This window comes from Canis lupus, chromosome 15, assembly GCF_048164855.1.
Source record: "Canis lupus baileyi chromosome 15, mCanLup2.hap1, whole genome shotgun sequence".
Lineage (NCBI taxonomy): Eukaryota > Metazoa > Chordata > Mammalia > Carnivora > Canidae > Canis > Canis lupus.
Window position 1 is genome coordinate 40,001,237 of NC_132852.1, and position 21,127 is coordinate 40,022,363.

Consider the following 21,127-nt stretch of genomic DNA (forward strand, 5'->3'; position numbering starts at 1 on the left):
CTGGGGATCCTACTTCAGGCTCCCTGTGAGGAGCGTGCTTCTCCCTCTCTCTATGTCTTTGCCTCCCTCTGTGTCTCTCATGAATAAATAAATAAAATCTTTAAAATAAATAAATTTAGGACAATTAGTATAAATGGGATAACTGGCACTTCTGCTCTATGCCCCATATTTGGCTGAATGGTGTTCCTTATTATAAAAATATGGTCTCTTTTTGGGGAAAGACTACTTTTTGTTGGCATATTTTAGTAGGACCCATGCACAAATATTCCTGCTATGTGCTGTGGGGTAATGGTAATCATTTGGAAAATGATGCATCTAAAAATAAAATACAGTTTTCTAATTTTACAGAGAAGTAACATGAATTTAATTAAAAAAATTCCAGCAACCCGCAGCTGATCTCATATTCAATGGTGAAAAGCCAAAAGCTTTTTCTTTAAGAGTAGGAACAAGACAAGGATGCCAACTCTTGTCACTTTTATTCAACATAGTATTGGAAGTCTTAGCTGCAGCATATAGTCAAGAAAAAGACATAAAAGGCATCCACATTGGTAAAGAAGAAGTAACACATCACTATTTGCAGATGACATGGTATTACATATAGAAAACCTAAAGAGTCCACTAAAAAACTATTAGTACTGATAAGTGAATTCAGTAAAGTCGCAGGATACAAAATTAATATACAAATATCTGTACAGTAATAATGAACTAGCAGAAAGAAATTAGGAAAACGATCCTATTTACAATAATATAAAAAAGAAGAAAATACTTGGGAATAAATTTAACCAAGGAGGTGAAAGACCTGTACTGAAAACTATAAGACATTGTTGAAAGAAATTGAAGATGACACAAATAAATGAAAAGATATATTGCAGTTATGGACTGGAAGAATTAATGTTGTTAAAATATCCATACTAACCCAAAACAGTCTACAGATGCAGTGCAATCCCTATCAAAATACCAATAGTACTTTTCATAGAACTGGAACAAACAATCCTAAAATGGCCAAAGCAGTTTTGAGATGGAAGCACAAAGTCAGAGGTATCACAATCCAGATTTCAGAATATACTTCAAAGCTATGTATGTTACTCAAAACCGTATTGTCTGGGCACAAAAATAGACATGTACATCAATTGCACAGGGTAGATAGCTCAGAAGTAAACCCACACTTGTATGATCAATAAATCTATCATAAAGGAGGTAATACACTGGGGGAAAACAGTCTTTTTAATAAATAGTATTGGGGCATCTGGACCACTTTTCTTATACCATACACAAAAATAAACTCAAAATGGATGAAAGACCAAAATATAAGACCTAGAATAAAAAAACTCATGAAGGAAAACATAGGCGGTCAACTCTCAGACATTGCCTTTAGCAATATTTTTCTGGGTCTGTCTTCTCAGGCAAGGGAAACAAAAGCAAAAACCAACTATTGAGACAAAAAGCTTCTGCACAGCAAAAGAAATTAACAAAACCAAAAGGAAAGCTACTGAAAGGGAGAAGATATTTGCAAATGACATATCTGATAAGGGGTTAATATCCAAAGAAACTCATCCAACTCAACTTGAAAAAAAAAAAACAAATAATGTATTAAAAATTGGGCAAAGCACCTAAATAGACATTTTTCCAAAAGAAGACAAACACATGGCCAAGAGACACATGAAACTATGTTCAACATCACTCATCAGAGAAATGTGAATTACAATAACGAGATATCACCTCATACAGTCAGAATGACTAATGACTATTATCAAAAAGACAAGAAATAACAGTGTTGATGAGAATGTGGAGAAAAGGGAACCCTCATGCACTGTTGGTGGGAATGTAAATTGGTACAGCTGCTATGAAAAACTGTGGAGGTTCCTCAAAAGATTAAAAATAGAAGTAGTGTGTAATCCAGGAATTCCACTTCTGGAAGAAGAGAACAGAAACACTGATTTGAAAAGATATATGCACCCTTGTGTTTATTGCAGTGTTACTTCCAATAGCCAAGATATGGAAGCAACCCAAGTACCCATCCACAGATGAATGGATTAATAAGATGTGGTATATATGTACGAGGGAATGATACTCAGCCATAGAAAAGATGGAAAGCTTGCCATTTATGATAACATGGATGGACCTAGAATGTATTATGTAAGTGAAATAAGTAAGACAAAGACAAATACCATATGATTTCACTTATATATAGAATCTAAAAAACAAATCAGTGAACAAACATACTCAGAAATACAGATAAGTGCAGAGAACATAAATGTAGAGAACAAACTGGTGGTTGCTAGAGAGGTGGGGGCTGGGAGGATGGCCCAAGTAGGTGAAGGGGGTTAGGAGGTCAAACTTCCAAATAAGTAAGTCACAAGAATAAAAATTACAGAATAGGGAATATAGTCAATATTGTTGGAATAACTTTGTATGGTGACAGGTGGTAATGACATTTATGGTGATGAGCATTTTGTATCACTATTGTATACCTGAAACTAATATGTTGTATGTCAACTATATACTTCAATTAAAAAAAATATTGTACCATAGTTCTGCTCCCCATGAAGCCAGAGTTTATGTATTTTTCTTATTCCCCTATAGATGTATGCTTATTTTTCTCTATAATTGCAATCTTGAATTGATCATCTTGTATTTTGCTTTTTGTTGTGTTCTATTTTTCATGTTTCATTTTTAATGGTTGTGTAGAATTCTGTCAAGTAGATATGTCATTATTGCCTAAACATTCTCTTGTGTTTGGTTTGCTTTATGATGTATTTTTTATGATATATTTTAAATGATGTTCTTGTTATGTTTTAATTTTGCAGGCAGAGACATTTGTTTGGGTTAACAATGCATCAGCGCATTCCCAGAGTGTTGCCAAGGCCAAATATGAATTTTTATTTGGCAGATCTGAAGAGAAATCTCCAAATACTAGTAAGTGTTTCCTGACTCTCCCCCTTCAGGTAACAGATGTGAAATGCTACTGAAATTTCAAATATCAGAAACTGAGAATTCTTCAAACCAAGAACTCATTTGAAATTACCCAGAAGAGGCTACAAGAATCACATCCTGTATTTCTTAGAAAGATTGTTTTGAAGAATAATTAAAGTGAGGAGGTTTCAAAGGGGTAGGAAGGCAGCAATGAGGGTGGAGAAATACTCAGTAGGTGATAAAGGGGTTATCAGTGTGTTTGGGAGTTACCTCGGAAGGGATGTTGCTTGTAATTAGGAGCCTGGGCTCTGGAGCTAGACCTACTGCATTTGAAGTCCAGCCTTGTAGTTTATGAGGTTCGTGACTTTCAGTAGGCTGATCTGTTGGTGTGTCAGTGCTATCACCTGTAAAATGGGATTATACATGTTATAAAGACAATAGTTACATATGTCTCCGAGTTCTCTTAAGGTTTTAAATATATTGACATTTATGAAGATCTTAGAGCCATGTGTGGCATGTAATAAGTGCTATGAAAGTGTTTGCTGATGTTATTATTTATTGTAATCATCATCCTCATTTCCCTGACCTTTGAAGCTGGGATTTAGATGTACAGTCCTGACTTTCCTCGATTTTATCACTGTCTGACACTGATTTTTGTTTTGGGTAGTCAAGGATTCTGACCTAATATAGCTGTTGTTCAGTTGAAAAAATATTAAATAATAACTGCATTTTTGACTTACATGTTAGATAGGATTATCCCCATAATATTTGGGGATAGCAAGAATGTAGTGCACATGCATCTGTTTAATAATTTCTTTTATCTTAATAATGAATACTTATTAGACATTTCAATAGTTGAGGACTCTTAATGAAGTATAAATCAGCTTGATTATTCTTTTAAAAATCGTTCTGCTTTCATTAAAGTTCTCGAATTTCTATTTATCATTCAGCATAAATACCTAACTATTCTGGGCTTGAGGTTGGGGCACTTAATCATCTATTCACTATTTCTCAGACAGAGAATACTGATTCACCCAAGACTATTTAAAAGTCCTTGACATAGCCTTATCTTTGCTTCTCACATTGTGATTTTGTGCTGATTAAGCTTTTTTTGGACTTTGATAAAAAATTATTTTTACTTCGCTATGTAGAGATAGTATCAAATGTCTACATAGTTCTCTGACTTGGTGGGTGAGTTTGGTTCTTCCTTATTCAGGTTTTGAGTATACCTGTATACCTGAGGCAAATCCAAATGAAATTTTAATGACATTTTAAACCTATTTTTATTGGCCTTGGTGAAAATGTTAGTATTATTTGTTTCTAGTGTGAAAGTATGCATACATTTATTGAACAGATATATTTAAAGAACACTTATTATGTGTAGTCACTTGTACTTGACACTGTGAGGGGCAAAGAAGTTAGAATTCTTTGCCTTTAGGAGCTTTTCCTTTGGTCAGGGAGTAACATTTCTGTAAGTGACTAGAGGGAGGGAATGATTACTGTCAGCGTGACTTCATGAAGCAAGTAGAAGTTGGACTCTTTTGTAAAGGATGACTAGTGTTCTGATTAGTAGGACGTCTGGGGAGGGCATTTCAGGTTGGAAGGGATGATATGAGTAAGGGTATGGTGGCAGAAAATAAAAATTGTTTGAAGGACGGGAAAGAGACTAGCCTGGTTGGTTAACAAAGCATATCAGTAAGAGAGAAGTTTAGCAAGATAATCATTTAAAAAGGGGCAAAAACATGTAGGGCCTTCTACGGCAAGGTAAAGAGTTTGAATTTTATCCAGGTGTGCAAATGAAAGTGGCAAATCTAGATGAATTGATCTGGAAATTGGAATAGAGTAGCAGAAGCTGTTGCTTACCACAGGAGGGTTGTAAGATCATTTTCATATCTTTACGTATCTTTTCATATCTTTACAAAATTTATGGCATATTTTTTTCATTTCAAAAACACTATTGAAGTTTTTTACATAGACTAGTCATCTTTCATCCAAACACTGCCCAAATTTAGAAGACTGTAGGGTAAGGTAGTGGAGAGAATAGGACAGTGTTTTATTTGAATTTGATTGATGGACATACCTCTTTCCACAAAGATTGTTTTTTTCCTTAAAAAAAAAGTGAATTTAATAAGTGATTTAGACTAGGTGCTTCAGAAACAGCCTGCTGGAGAAATGGACACATCCCCAGTCATACTCTGGTGTTGTCGCTTGAGGGGTAGAGCCCTAGTAATGACATAATCAGATCAGGCACAGTCACTTGGTTTGTGATCCCCAGTCAGGCCCAAGGAAAGTGGTGCTGCTACAACAAGAGAAGGCTTAGACTTTGCCATTGAGCAGGGATTTAACAGGAGTTGTAGGTGGGAGGTTCCAGGGAAAACAAGTCAAGATTATTTGCCAACTATAGCTTACCGCGGAGATTTTGAATCAATGACAAGGCTTAGGGTGTTGGATGGGATACAGGAGAACATGTGAATAGTGGGAAGAATCCTTTGGCTTGAAATTAAGATCTAGATTCTCATTATCTGTCCATCAGTATAGTGAAAGGAAACAGATAACTGTGCTTCTCTGGTTTCTGTGTTCCCTCTGCTTCCTGGAGCTGTAGCTTTCAGGAGCTTCTCAAGGGCTAGAGCAGTGGTTGGTACTTGTTGAGAGGCTCTGAGCTATGTGTGACATGAGTTGTGATGTGACTTAATGAGGCTGTGAGCTACCAGAGGTAGGTTCCCCTCTTCCATTCCAATCAGCTGTTGGAATATGTGTGAGCTGCATTGAACTTCAAAGAGATAAAAAGAGATATCATAGGAACCTTACCTAGGCTAGCCATAAGGCCTATATGAATTAGTGTTTGGGTGGCAGTGCCTTTCAGTTTTCCCCTGTAGGTTGCCACACTTTGATGACCAGCACAGCTTTTCTAAACTAGCCAAATAACATATAGTTTAACAGGAGGGTGGCTTGGGAAAGCATATTTTTTGATGTGTTTGTAAGGCAGTATCAAATGACCATGGTTGGTTGGTCTTTCTTTTGGTCACAATCTGGAAGGAAAAAATATTTGAGAAAGTCTTTGAAGAAAACTAAGACTCTGTTCCTTAACTTATAGGGAGAACAAGGGACTTATGGAAGTGTGTGAGGAAGTAAAAGGGCCTATAGGATGCTAGAAGGGGAGTCAACTTCTTATATTAACTCTTAGAAGTTGACAAAATCTTACTCCTATATTCTTTATTGATCTATAGACTTTTTAAGGTAAGTAGGTAAAGAAATGCACCTCAGAAATCTTAAAGAACTTGCCCATGGATACATAGTTTAGATGCTTTAGAATGAGATGGAGATCAGAGAGGAGGTGAGGGGCCTGGGGATTGATATTGGTTTTCCAGAGCTCTGAGGGGGGAAACATCACTCACATGGAATGAAATCCAAGGCTGCAGTACAGAGGGGGTAGAGATCCAGGTGTATCTTCACATGATATCTAGAAATGAACACAAAACTGGTGTTCGACTGTTAACCTTAAAAGTAAAAGAGCCTCTTAACTTTACTAGCAAATCAGCTGATTCAGGAATAGTAGAGCGATTGCAGTTTGGGACACGCAAACTATGGTAAAACATAGCAGATCCAAGGAGAGGAACCTTACTTTATAGCGAGAAAGGAAGTTGGAAGGGGCTGCTTTTAACAAAAGTCTGTTGGAAGAAAGTGAGAGCTTAAGGTGGTGACATTTCTCATTGGTTGAGTTGTGGCATTATTGGCTGAGCTTATTGCTGGCCAATGAGAAATTCTTCCTTTTTCCCGCTGGAATCATGAAGTAAGCTTTTTCCTGTTGTGAAACCACAGCGTCTCCCTTCATGTTGAGGTCTGCAGTTGGCCAGTGGTAGAGCATGAGAGCTCCCCTGTTGGCCTCCCCACTCCATTCACAGACTGGGGAAAACCCACAGAGTATTCCCAAAGTAAATGCAAAACCACTGAGAAATCATTTCACAGCTCAGGACGTAGAAAACTCATATTAATAAATAAGTCTGTAATCCATAACATTGATCAACTCACAATAAAATGGTATAAATTGCAAAAAGGAAGGAACTTGCATGGAAGGAAGGGAAGTCCCTAGATGCACAACAAATAGGGTATCAAGACCCAAAGAACTAGAGGCAGTAGAATATTTTGAAATTGTAAAATTGGTTTGTTTAAAAGATAAAAGAGGGGAAAGAAACCATTATGATGAAAGAGCAAAGTATGAAGTAGAGAACACATATTTGAACATGAACCAAATACAACATACAGAAAATAAAAAAATATGTAGATAGGGGAATAAAAAAAAATTCCACAATGTGAGATTAGGTGCACATTATTAAGTTTACATTTGGTGGGGGCTGATGAACTCTTTTTTGAAGCCCGCGTTCCCCCCTGCTTATCAAATGTTATCTATAGAGAAGTAAAAAGAAGGAGAAGAGAAGAACATCAGTAATTCCCAGCAATATGGTCTCATTTTGGTAAAGTTCTCCTTTTTTTCTAAAGATTTTATTTACTTATTCATGACACAGAAAGAGAGAGGCAGAGACACAGGCAGAGGGGGAAGCAGGTTCCAGGCAGGGAGCCCGATGTGGGACTCGATCCCAAGACTCCAGGATCAAACCCTGAGCCAAAGGCAGACGCTCAACCACTGAGCCACCCAGGTGCCCCAGTTCTGATTTTTTTTTGTTTGTATGTTCCATACCCTAGAGTGCACAAATGTTTCTTCTTTTCTTGTTTCTTCCTTGTTCAGTAAATATATGAGTGGTTACTCTGTAGCAGACATTGTTATAGGTTTTGGACTAGAGTAATGAACAAAATTATCCAAATGATATGTGTGTATAATCTGAAACCTATAACTTTTACCCAGTCATGCATGGCCAGAAAAGAGAGTCACCTTCTGTACCACTCTCCATTCCCTTCCTTGAGGCATGCTGCCTGCCAACACGGGTCTCCCAATCTCTCTCTAAACCCCGGGAGCCCTACCCCTCACTGCTCCAAGTGAGGACCCCACCACAGTCTCCTCCAGTTATTCTTCCCAGTGACAGTGATTGCTGTTTTGACTCATTATTGCTTTTTTATTCAACTTTTTTTCTTTTCCTTTTTAAAAAAGCTTTTAGTGTAATTGCCTTATAGATAATATGCTTACATCTGTATTTCTTATCTACTTGAAACGTATTATTAAAAAATATTAATTCTATAATATGAAAAATCAGAAATTTGACTCATATTATATTCTACCCATACCCCGTAACAAAAGTTGTGTTTTTATTATTTACTTGGTTACAAATATTAATATTTCAAACTTTGTTTCTTCAGCCATCCGTTCTAAAAAGTCATCTCACAACCTTCTATAAAATGAGAATGTAGCACCTCTGCATTTCCCCTTCTGTCTCCCCCTTCCCCATGCTAAGCCTCCATCCAACTCATCTTTACTTCTACAGGAACTGATGGCACAATCTTCTGTTCTGTAATATGACAAAATCTTTTGTGTTTTGCTACACATTGACTCTAAGAATTTAAAACCAGCATCAGCATTAGCAGAATGTTAACATGGTTGGATCTGATGTGAAACAGAAGTAGATCCTGTGTTAGCTGCCTGCCGTTCATGGGGTTGGATCTGATGTGAAACAGAAGTAGATCTTGTGTCGACAGCCTGCCGTTCATGGGTATACAGTTGACCAGAGCAGCAGGGAGAAAAGAGTGAGGGGCGGGGCCAACAGATTGTTATAATTTATTCATCAGTTGTTATGTCTTCACTTTATCACTAGGTATATCTGTATTATTTGTAACAGGTCATTCATTTTCATCTTGAACACATCCTTAGAACCTTCTGACAACTTGTGCTAATTTGTGCCAAAAGTTTTCTAGGCCTTTATCCAGATATTCTACTTAGGTTTTAACAGAATTTTTTTAAAAAGATTTTATTTATTCATGAGAGACACAGAGGCAGAGACACAGGCAGAGGTAGAAGCAGGCTCCCTGTGGGGAGCCCGATGAGGAACTCGATCCCAGGACCTGGGATCACGCTCTGAGCCAAAGGCAGATGCTCAACCACTGAGCCACCCAGGCATCCCTAACATAACTTTTTTGTTGTTTATTGCATTCTTGATTAGATGTACTTACTACTTCTTGGATTCCACATTTCATTCTTGGAATCTTTTTTTTTTTTTTTTTTTTTTTTTTTTTTTTATGGCTGGAGTATGTCCTTTAACCTTTAGTAATACTTTTGGAGAAGTTCTGGGATTGGTAATATTTCTCAGCTTTGTATGTCAGAAAATGACTATCCTGTTTTTATGCTTTGTTGTTTTTTTCCAGAGTGAATGTCTAGGTTCCTTTAAAAAGTCTGATGTTACTGCTTCACTTTCTGTTGCGCCCATTGGTACTGATGTCATTCTGATGCTTGCTCCTTTATATGCCATCTGCTCTTTCTCTTTGGAAACTTTTAAGTATTCTTTTTACCACTGTCCTCTGATGTGTCCGGAGGCGTGAATCTTTCATCGTACTTTCTACATGACACCTGTTGAGCTCTTTCAGTTGTATTTTTCTGTAGCTCTGGAAACATTTGTTCTATTTTTTCTTTTTTTATTCCCTCTCCACTTTTTTGATGGTTTTTACTTCAAAATTTCTGTTACACAAAAAAAAAATCCTATTACATGGATGTTGGTTTGCTAGGATGTGGTTAATGGTCAGTGTCTCTTATTTTTCTCTATTTTAAAATATTACCTTATATTCTTTCTAATAAAAGTTTCACTTTGATAATTATATTTATAATTTCAAAAGATGTTTCTCATTCTCTGATCACTCAATTTTCATTGTAATCTCTTTTATGTATCCATTTTATGTTGAATCTCTAAAGAATTAATCATATTTGTTTTTTAAGATTACCTTCTGTTCATATAATTTCTACTTCATCCAGAGTCAGTTCTATTTTATTAAATTTTGGAACTTCTCTTGGAAGCTGCTGTCTTTCCTCAAATGTCTGTTGGAGTTATTCTTTTCCCATCCATATGGTATGAATTAAAAGACTGAGTACCCAAAGATAGATACCTAGAATTTCTCTATATGTGTGGAGTGCATCCCCAGCAGTCCTCTTTCTTGTAAATAGAGAGGGCTGAGAAGAATCTTGATGAGTTGAGATTTGTCAACTGGTACGGGGTAGGCCGGTGGACTGCCTGCTATAATCAGGCTAAGTGCTTAGAGACCACCAAGCCTCTAGGTAGGGAGGATGGTGGGAGAGGGTCTAACATGGGAAGCTGTTTTATAGATAATTCTTCAGTTAATCAGAGTGACATCTATTCTTCTTCCCATTCTAGGTATGGACACCTGTCAACCCTGGGCTTTTTGTTTCTCTGGGCTTTATCTGAACCCTTCTGGGTTAAGGTCTTGGTTGTGATTTCTGCTTTATTTTACCTGTGATTATAACCCTATCCTTTTCAGTCTGAAAGACTCATTAAAATTTCTGGCTTAATAATTTTCCTCTTTTTCTCAGCATTGTTAACACATTTATTTTCTTTTGAAATTTGCTTTCATTTTATTTATTTTTTTAAAAAAGATTTTATATATTTATTCATGAGAGACACAGCGAGAGAGGCAGAGACATAGGCAGAGAGAGAACCAGGCCCCCTGTGGGGAGCCCAATGTGGGACTTGATCCCCCAGACCCCAGGATCGTGCCCTGAGCTGCAGGCAGATGCTCAACCACTGAGCCACCCAGGCGTCCCTGTTTTCATTTTAATAGGACTTAGAAAATGAGAGGAGGCAAACTTGTGTCCTTGTCTGTCATAGTAACCCAGAAGCCTGAATAATTCTTTTTTTTCCAGTTTTATTGACATATAATTGACAGATAGCATTGTGTAATTTTAAGGTATATAATGTGATGACTTGATATATAAATATATTGTGAAGTGATTACCATATTAAGTTTAGTTAGCACATGTATATGTCACATAGTCACTATTTCTTTCTGTTCTTTTTTGTTTGTGGTGAGCATATTTAAGATCTACTCTCTAAGCAAATATTTAAGATCTACTCTCTTTTTTTTTAATAATAAATTTATTTTTTATTGGTGTTCAATTTGCCAACATACAGAATAACACCCAGTGCTCATCCCATCAAGTGCCTCCCTCAGGGCCTATCACCCATTCACCCCCACCCCCCGCCCTCCTCTCCTTCCACCACCCCGGGTTCGTTTCCCAGAGTTAGGAGTCTTTATGTTCTATCTTCCTTTCTGATATTTCCCACACATTACTTCTCCCTTCCCTTATATTCCCTTTCACTATTATTTATATTCCCCAAATGAATGAGAACATATACTGTTTGTCCTTCTCCGATTGACTTACTTCACTCAGCATAATACCCTCCAGTTCCATCCACGTTGAAGCAAATGGTGGGTATTTGTCGTTTCTAATGGCTGAGTAATATTCCATTGTATACATAAACCACATCTTCTTTATCCATTCATCTTTCGATGGACACCGAGGCTCCTTCCACAGTTTGGCTATTGTGGACATTGCTGCTATAAACATCGGGGTGCAGGTGTCCCGACGTTTCATTGCATCTGTATCTTTGGGGTAAATCCTCTAACAGTGCAATTGCTGGGTCGTAGGGCAGGTCTATTTTTAACTCTTTGAGGAACCTCCACACAGTTTTCCAGAGTGGCTGCACCAGTTCACATTCCCACCAACAGTGTAAGAGGGTTCCCTTTTCTCCACATCCTCTCCAACATTTGTGGTTTCCTGCCTTGTTAATTTTCCCCATTCTCACTGGTGTGAGGTGGTATCTCATTGTGGTTTTGATTTGTATTTCCCTGATGGCAAGTGATGCAGAGCATTTTCTCATGTGCATGTTGGCCATGTCTATGTCTTCCTCTGTGAGATTTCTCTTCATGTCTTTTGCCCATTTCATGATTAGATTGTTTCTTTGCTTTTGAGTTTAAGAAGTTCTTTATAGATCTTGGAAACTAGCCCTTTATCTGATACGTCATTTGCAAATACTTCTCCCACTCTGTAGGACGTCTTTTAGTTTTATTGACTGTTTCTTTTGCTGTGCAGAAGCTTTTTATCTTAAGTCCCAATAATTCATTTTTGCTTTTGTTTCCCTTGTCTTTATGGATGTATCTTGCAAGAAGTTGCTGTGGCCACGTTCAAAAATAGTGTTGCCTGTGTTCTCCTCTAGGATTCTGATAGATTCTTGCCTCACATTTAGATCTTTCATCCACTTTGAGTTTATCTTTGTGTATGGTGTAAGACAATGGTCTAGTTTCATTCTTCTGCATGTGGATGTCCAATTTTCCCAGCACCATTTATTGAAGAGACTGTCTTTTCCAGTGGATGGTTTTTCCTACTTTGTTGAATATTAGTTGATCATAAAGTTGAGGGTCCACCTCTGGATTCTCTATTCTGTTCCATTGACCTATGTGTCTGTTTTTGTGCCAGTACCACATGTCTTGATGACGACAGCTTTGTAGTACAACCAGAAATCCGGCATTATGATGCCCCCAGCTGTGGTTTTCTTTTTTAAAATTCCCCTGGCTATTTGGGGTCTTTTCTGATTTCACACAAATCTTAAGATGATTTATTCCAACTCTCTGAAGGAAGTCCATGGTATTTGGATAGGGATTGCATTAAATGTGTAAATTGCCCTCGGTAGCATTGACATTTTCACAATATTAATTCTTACAATCCATGATGTGTCTTCCTCAATTGCTTTCAGAAGTGTTCTGTAGTTTTTAGGGTATAGATCCTTTACCTCTTTGGTTAGGTTTATACCTAGGTATCTTATGCTTTTGGGTAACAATAGTAAATGGGATTGACTCCTTAATTTCTCTTTCTTCAGTCTCATTATTAGTGTATAGAAATGCCACTGATTTCTGGGCATTTATTTTTATCCTGCCACACTGCCAAATTGCTGTACGACTTCTAGCGATCTTGGGGTGGAGTCTTTTGGGTTTTCTAGGTACAGTATGATGTCATCGGCGAAGAGGGAGAGTTTGACTTCTTCTTTGCCATTTTGAATGCCTTTTATTTCTTTTTGTTGCCTGATAGCTGAGGCTAGGGCTTCTAGTACTATGTTGAATACCAGTGGTGAGAGTGGACATCCCTGTCATGTTCCTTATCTTAGGGGAAAGGCTCCTAGTGTTTCCCCACTGAGAATGATATTTGTTGTGGGCTTTTCGTAGATGGCTTTTAAGATGCTGAGGAATGTTCCCTCTATCCCTACACTGAAGAGTTTTGAGCAGGAATGGATGCTGTATTTTGTCAAATGCTTTCTCTGCATCTATTGAGAGGATCCTGTGGTTCTTGTTTTTTCTTGTGTTGATATGATCTATCACACTGATTGCTTTACGAGTATGAACCAGCCTTGCATCCTGGGGATAAATCCCACTTGGTCATGATGAATAATCTTCTTAATGTATTGTTGGATCCTATTGGCTAGTATCTTGTTGAGAATTTTTGCATCTGTGTTCATCGGGGATATTGGTCTATAATTCTCCTTTTTGGTGGGGTCTTTGTCTGGTTTTGGAATTAAGGTGATGCTGGTCTCATAAAATGAGTTTGGAAGTACTCCATCTCTTTCTATCTTTCGGAACAGCTTTAGGAGAATAGGTATGGTTTCTTCTTTAAACGTTTGATAGAATTCCCGTGGGAAGCCATCTGGCCCTAGACTTTTGAGTCTTGGGAGGTTTTTGATGACTGTTTCATTTTCCTCCCTGGTTATCGGCCTGTTCAGGTTTTCAATTTCTTCCTGTTCGAGTTTGGTAGCTTGTGGTTTTCCAGAAATACATCCATTTCTTCTAGATTGCCTAATTTATTGGCAGTTAGCTCCTCATAATATGTTTTTACAATCGTTTGTATTTCCTTGGTATTGGTGGTGATCTTTTTCATTCATGATTTTATTAATTAGAATCTTTTCTCATTTGTTTTTGATAAGGCTGGCTAATGGTTTATCTATATTATTAATTCTTTCAAAGAACCAACTCCTGGTTTTGTTGATCTGTTCCACAGTTCTTCTGGTCTCTATTTCATTGAGCTTTGTCGAATCTTTATTAACAGTCTTCTGCTGGGTGTAGGATCTGTTTGCTGTTCTTTCTCCAGCTCCTTTAGGTGCAAGGTTAGCTTTTGTATTTGAGTTCTTACCAGTTTTTGGATGGATGCTTGTATTGCCAAGTATTTCCCCTTTAGGACTGCTTTGGTGTTTCCCAAAGATATTGAACGGTTGTATCTTCATTCTCATTAGTTTCCATATATCTTTTTAATTCTTCCCTAATTTCCTGGTTGACCCTTTCATCTTTTAGCAGGATGGTATTTAATCTCCACGTGTTTGAATTCCTTCCAAACTTCTTCTTGTGGTTTAGTTCTAGTTTCACAGCATTATGGTCTGAAAAAATGCGGGGCACAATCTCAATCTCTTGGTATCGGTTAAGACCTGATTTGTGACTCAGTATGTGGTCTATTCTGGAGAAGGTTCAATGTGCACTTGAGAAGAATGTGTATTCAGTTGCATTTGGATATAAAGTTCTGTAAATATCTGTAAAATCCATCAGGTCTAGTGTATCATTGAAAGCTCTTGTTTCTTTGGAGATGTGCTTAGAAGATCTGTCAATTACAGAAAGTGCTGTGTTCAAGTCTCCCAGTATTAGCATATTATTATCTAATTTTGTCTTGGGGATCCCTCGGGGGCTCGGCTGTTTGGCCCCTGCCTTTGTCTCAGGGCACAATCCTGGAGTCCCGGGATTGAGTCCTGCATCGGGCTCCCAGTATGGAGCCTACTTTTCCCTCTGCCTGTGTCTCTGCCTCTGTCTCTCTCCCTCTCTATGTCTAACATACATAAATCAATCAATCAATCAATCAATCAATCAATCAATCAATCTTTAAAAAAATCCTGTGTGTTTGTCTTAACTTTGGTTATTAAGTGATTGATATACTTGGCAGCTCCCACATTCGGGGCATAAATATTCATGATTGTTAGTTCCTCTTGTTGGATAGGTCCTTTAAGTCTGATATAGTGTCCCTCTTCATCTCTTACTACAGTCTTTGGGATAAACTTTAATTTATCTGATATTAGGGTAGCTACCCCTGCTTTCTTTTGAGGAGCATTTGAATGGTAAATGGTTCTCCAACCTTTTATTTTCAGGCTGTAGGTGTCCTTAGGTCTAAAATGAGTCTCTGGTAGACAGCAAATAGATGGGTCTTGCTTTTTTATCCAGTCTGAAACCCTGCGCCTTTTGAGGGGATCGTTCAGCCCATTCACGTTCAGAGTTAGTATTGAAAGATATGAATTTAGTGTCATCATAGTACTTACTCAGTCCCTGTTTTTGTGGATTGTTTCCTTGGACTTCCTCTTTTTTTTTAAAGAGTCCCCGTTAATATTTCTTGCAGAGCTGGTTTGGTGGTCACATAGTCTTTTCATTTTCTGCCTGTCTTGGAAGGTCTTTATCTCTCCTTCTATTCTGAATGAGAGCCTTGCTGGATCAAGTATTCTTGGCTGCATGTTCTTCTCATCTAGGATCCTGAATATATCCTGCCAGCCCTTTCTGGCCTGCCAGGTCTCTGTGGAAAGGTCTGCTGTTAACCTAATACTTCTCCCCATAAAGGTTAGGTATCTCTCGTCTCTGGCTGCTTTAGGGATCTTCTCTTTATCTTTAGAATTTGCAATTTTCACTATTAAATATTGGGGTGTTGAATGGCTTTTATTGATTTTAGGGGGGTATCTCTGTCTCCTGGATCTGAATGCCTGTTTCCTTCCCCAAGTTAGGGAAGTTCTCAGCTATGATTTGTTCAAATACACTTTCTGGTTCTCTGTCCCTGTTGGTGCCCTCTGGAACCCCATTAAATGTAGATTTTTCCTTCTGAGGCTGTCATTTATTTCCCTTAACCTTTCCTCATGATCTTTTAATTGTTTTTCCCTTTTTTCCTTGGTTTCCTTCCTTTGCTTTTGGTGTGAGAAGGCAGCTGAATAATTCTTAATGATGGAAGGTTTTGGGTAAATGTGGAGCATCTTTTTGATTGTGTTGACCTCCTCCCCATTCACACCAAATTCCTGGAAGGCAGGATGCAAACAAAGTAGCATTGCAGCCTAACCCTATTCATTGCATCTGGACCCGGGACCCAGGAAAGCTAGGAGACATTGCTTTAGGAAAAATGTGGGTTGGTGTAGAAAACCACAAACGTTTGAAGTAACAAATGACAAATCCACTAACTCTAGGGTCTTCTGTTGTATTATTTTCTTGTCTTCATCACAGATACAAGTTGGTTTGTTATTTTATGCCTAGTCCTTTGGTAAATCCTCTGTCTTTGGCACATTGTTTTTAGTTTGCTCCTTCCTTTACCCTTCCCAGCCTCCTTCCCACCCATGATGGGAAGCAGAAAGATAATTTTACAGTATGATACACAAGTATATATTAGACTAGCTCACCAATCCTTGGCCCTTATTAAATTGGCCAAATGTCCAGATGTCCTCTGTTATTTTAGCTATTGCATAGACCCTGCTGGATAGGCTGTAGTCTTCAGTGGTCTGTTTTGGCGTGGTGAAGTAGGCCAGGAAGTGACTGTAATCTTTGTCTCTGGGTAGCATTTTGGGTAATGATAATCCAGCATTTCATCTTCTCCTGGCTTGGTCCACATACGTGCGCAATGAACTGTATACTGGTAGCCTCAGCCACCTCCTCAGAACTGCCTGGTGTTTCTTGGACTGAGATAGCTAAGGAACGTTGCAGAAATCAATGTGGAGGGCATGTTGAAAAGCTTGTTCCTCCTCTCTGCTCAGTACAGTATTTTAATTTTACCTAGGAGATCCATTTTTTTTGAACCATTGTTCATTATATTTTTTTTAAGGCACCTATTGAAATACTGAACAGGATTTGACTTTGAGAGTGGGATACAATCAACTTTAGAACAGGACATCTCAATCGGAAAAGAGAGCTTTTTTTTTTTTTCCAAATTGAAGTATAGTTGATACATAAGGTTAAATTAGTTTTAGGTGTACAGCATAGTGATTTAGAAAAAAGCTTTTATCTCACTAAACTAAAGGCACCACATGTAGTTGAGATCAAACTTATTTTAGGTACTTATTAGCCACTAAGGATTCATTTTTAAGGATTTCTCTTCTTTGTTTCATACTAGATGTGTCTAGTGTTTAATACTAGTGTATTCAAACACATACTAGTGTTTCAAACACATACTAGTGTTTCAATGTGTCTGTGTTTCATACTAGAGAGATAGTCTGTTCTTGACTTGCAGAACTTGCCGAGTGCTGTTGGGATGTTTTAGAGTAAATTTGGGTCCTTGAGATGGATCCCTGAACCAAATATTTTATTGTCAAGTGTACAGACTGCTTTACAAAGTGTGCCTTTGGCAGCATTGCTCTCCGTCTTCCTTAAATCAACTGTCTAATCTTAAGTTTCCTTTTATTTTTAGGTAGAAGGTGTCTTTTCCCTTTTATTTTGTAAAGCAAGGGTTATATGCAGCTGTCTTTCATTCATGCTTTGTTTAGCTTAGCCAATGTTTTATTTAAAAATTAAGCTAACTTTTAAAATTTGGGAGATTTCATACAAAAACCCAGATTTCAACCTTCTGTTAAAAATTTGAGACTGCAATGCTCAGTGGGCACTGATGCTAAGTAGCAGCTGGCCCTGTTGGAGCTCAGGTTCACCAGCGGTCACCAGCCCTTTTGTGTGGTCTCCTGTTTTGCCTGCCTTATGCTTGTAACCTGAAGTTTGTAGGCATTTTGAGCTTATGGTCTCTGCTTCAAAGTCATACTAGTGTAAGACTTGACACATTCAGTCATGTTTTGCAATAATGATTCATTATGTCATACTTTGCAACCCTGACTAGCATCCAGCAGGGGGTATATCATGAAGCTAATGCAGAGGACTTTTCCAAGGCCTTGAGAGACATAGCAGTTTTTTCTTCTTTCTCTTAATGAGAATACCCCAAATTGGGCAAGTTTCAGGAGGCACAAAACTGAATCTCGCCCTGCCAGCATGAAAATCACCTTTTCATAGAACTCTTAAAAAGAATGAAGATTCCTGGGCCCTACCTTCTCTAGGCCTATGCAATCAGAATCTCTGGGCAAGGCACTCAGGCATCTCTAAATTTTTTTTTTAAGATTTTATTTATTCATGAGAGAAAATGAGAGAGAGAGAGGCACAGACACAAGGAGAAACAGGCTCCATGCAGAGAGCCTGATGTGGGACTCGATCCTGGGTCTCCAGGATCACACCCTAGGCTTGAAAGCAGCGCTAAACCACTGAGCCACCTGGGCTGCCTGGCATCTCTAAATTTTTAAGCAGCCCTCCAGGTGATTATTATACAGACAAGCTTAAGAACCACTGTATTAAAAATACTGATTCAAAGGGATACATGCACCCTGATGTTTATAGCAGCATTATCTACAACAGCCAAATTATGCAAATAGCTCGTGTCCACTGACTGATGAATGGATAAAGAAGAAGTTGTATATATATACAATGGAATATTACTCAGCCATCACAAAGAATGAAATCTTGCCATTTGCAACGTGTGGATGGAGCTAAATAAGTTGTTCAGAGAAAGACACCATATGATTTCATTCATATGTGAAATATAAGAAATAAAACAAATGAGCAAAGAAATAAAACAAATGAGCAAAGGGAAAAAAGAGAGAGAGAGAGAGGTGCAAACTAAGAAACAGAATCTTAACTATAGAAAACAAACTGATGGTCACCAGAGGGGAGGTCAGTGGAGGGATGCATGAACTGGGTGATGGGGATTAAGGAGGGCACTTGTGATGAGCACCAGGTATGGTATAGAAGTGCTGAATCACTATACTGTACACATGAAACTAATATTACACTGTACATTAACTAACTGGAATTTAAAAACTGCATTTAAAATTTTTCTTACTACTAAAAGGATTTATCAATACATTTGAACTATGATTGTGGATATATTTTACAGACATTCAAAACCGAAGGGCTTAGGGACCACTGCCAGTTTGAAGACCCATCAGTGAAATGAGAAGACATCTCTGAAATTAAAAAGTAATGTCAATAGGAAAATGTGATTTGATTATAAAAATGTGCATTAATTTTTAAAGAATTGATGAAGAAGTTTTCACATATCTGTGATAATTTGTCTATTCATGTGGAATTTCATCAGCAATTTTTGTTTTGCTAGTATGTATGTAAATGTTTGCTTTGGAAAACATTTTTGTATAGGTGGAATGAGGTAAAGATTCTGGAGTTACTATAACGTCAGACAGTAGTATGAGGGAAAGTAAGATTGCAGCCTGATACAGCTGCCTCTGTTCTTATTGCTTGAGGAGGTTGATGGTTATTTTAAGGCAGTGGTTTTGGAAATTTGTGGGGATGTTTTTAATTGTCACAATGATTGGGAATGAAGGTTGGCTACTGGCCTTTCATGGGTCAGACCAGGGATGGTAGTATCCTGTAGTGCTTGGGACAGTTCTGTACAGGGAAGAAGTGTTCGATATGCTGCATGACTTTAAGTGTCCTCCTGGATGGTCCCATAGGGGAGAAAATGTGTTTTTAATGATCTGTACTTAGGATATCTAAACAGTGTTTTCTGCATTATTTTAAATATCGCTGCATTTTCTAGGATTATAACTATCATGTGAACCAAGGGAAGATTTTACTTAGTTTGGAAATTTACAAAAATTGTCCACTGTTTCAAAATACCATGTCCCACAGGCCATGTTCCTGCTGTTGAGTTGTCCACTTCACACCCTGTTAGTCTGTGCTCAAGCCCTGCTGTCCAGGTAACTCTGTGCTTAGGTGCAGGCAAGCAGCTGATTAACCTAAGTACTTACATAATGAAAATAATTTTAATTTTTGTATTGTATTTAGTAAACTGCTGAGTGTACCACATTCCATAAATTATTATATTAATTATCTTGAACTTTACATTTAGGCAGGTTATATTATTTTTGATTGTCACTTCAGGATGATAAAGGAGGAGACATTGTAAAATATTTGTTATAAAATCATTACCTGAGTTGAAGGCAGACACTCAGCCCTTGAGCCACCCAGGTGCCCCTGAGAATGTAGTATTTAAAGGAAAATAAGCAGGATTAGCGGAATATGGAAGGAAATCAGGACAGGAAGATTATTTGGGAAACGAGAGAAAGGCTTTTAATAAGGGATTAATTCATGCCATATATGAATCTAGTAAGATTAAGACTGGAGTGTCTAGAAATTAAGAGGTAACTGAATGCAATAAAATAGAGAAATGTGTGTATGTTTAAAGTTGTTTAGGTTAAACCTTGTGGTCTTCTGACTTGTTAAAATCACTCAGGGTAGATGGTTGCTGTTTCCTTGAAGTGACTCCTCACCCCATGGCAGCCCACAGTGGCTTTTGTCACTGAGACAGAAGAGTGACTGCATCTCCTAAGTAAAATTCTGCATGTATTTACTGCTAAGCGAGAATGTTTTCTGGAGTATAGAGTGGCAAGTATTTGAATACCAGGACTGGTGTGCCCTAAGCAGCATGAAATGGTTTAAAATATGTGAGGAAACATTATTCCACCTGCCACTGTCCACCACTTTCTTGAGCGTTCTCATGTCAGGCTGAGTGAGGATGAGGACTGGTCAGAGCCCAGGGGCCTCAGCTCAGTGGACCAGGACATGGTGAGTCTTTGTTCCTTTTAGGATAATCCTACACCTGGAGGTTTGATTAATTGATAGGCACAACATGATTTTGAAAACTGGACCATCTTTTAGGATAACACTTTAACCTAATTACAGATACCTAATGACAGATTTCTAGGTTTTCCTTCAATGAGTAGATATTCCCCCCCCCTCCGCCCCCGCCCCCGAAAACTTGGAAGGAAATTTTTTGAAACTACAGAATTGTATTCCTGAGTTCTAAATTGTTCACATTCTGTTACTAGTGAGACGACACTGTCCTCTGGTGGACAGAATGTGTGGCACTTCCAGTAGCAGTTGTCAAGGTGTCCAGTGCTTTTCCTGCAGGCAGATTTCCTGCAGATTTGGAGGTCACTAATATGCTTTTGTTCTTTCTGCCTAATCTAATCTGGGGGTTTATAAAAATTCCAGTGGTGTACAAATACATAATCTCATTATGTTATGAAATGAAAGATTTTGGATTTTTTTTTTTGAAGGTTTTATTTATTTGAGAGAGACTTGGCTAGACAGAGAGAGAACACTAGTGGGGAGGGGTGAGAGGGAGAGGGAGGAGCAGATGCCCCGGTGAGCAGGGAGCCTG

At 38.0% G+C, this 21,127-nt stretch overlaps 1 protein-coding gene across 9 annotated transcripts in view; it reads left to right on the top strand.

Annotated features, from left to right (window-relative positions):
- The window catches only part of PSD3 (pleckstrin and Sec7 domain containing 3), a 592,272-nt gene that overhangs the window by 143,513 nt on the left and 427,632 nt on the right, over positions 1 to 21,127 (top strand). For all 9 annotated transcript variants that reach the window (XR_012007747.1, XM_072776763.1, XM_072776762.1 and 6 more), the window contains exon 2: positions 2,808 to 2,916. Coding sequence is in view for 7 of the 9 variants with exons in the window: in XM_072776763.1 (XP_072632864.1) it covers positions 2,808 to 2,916 (109 nt within the window). In the remaining 2 variants the exon portion in view is untranslated. The remainder of the gene's footprint in view (positions 1 to 2,807; positions 2,917 to 21,127) is intronic.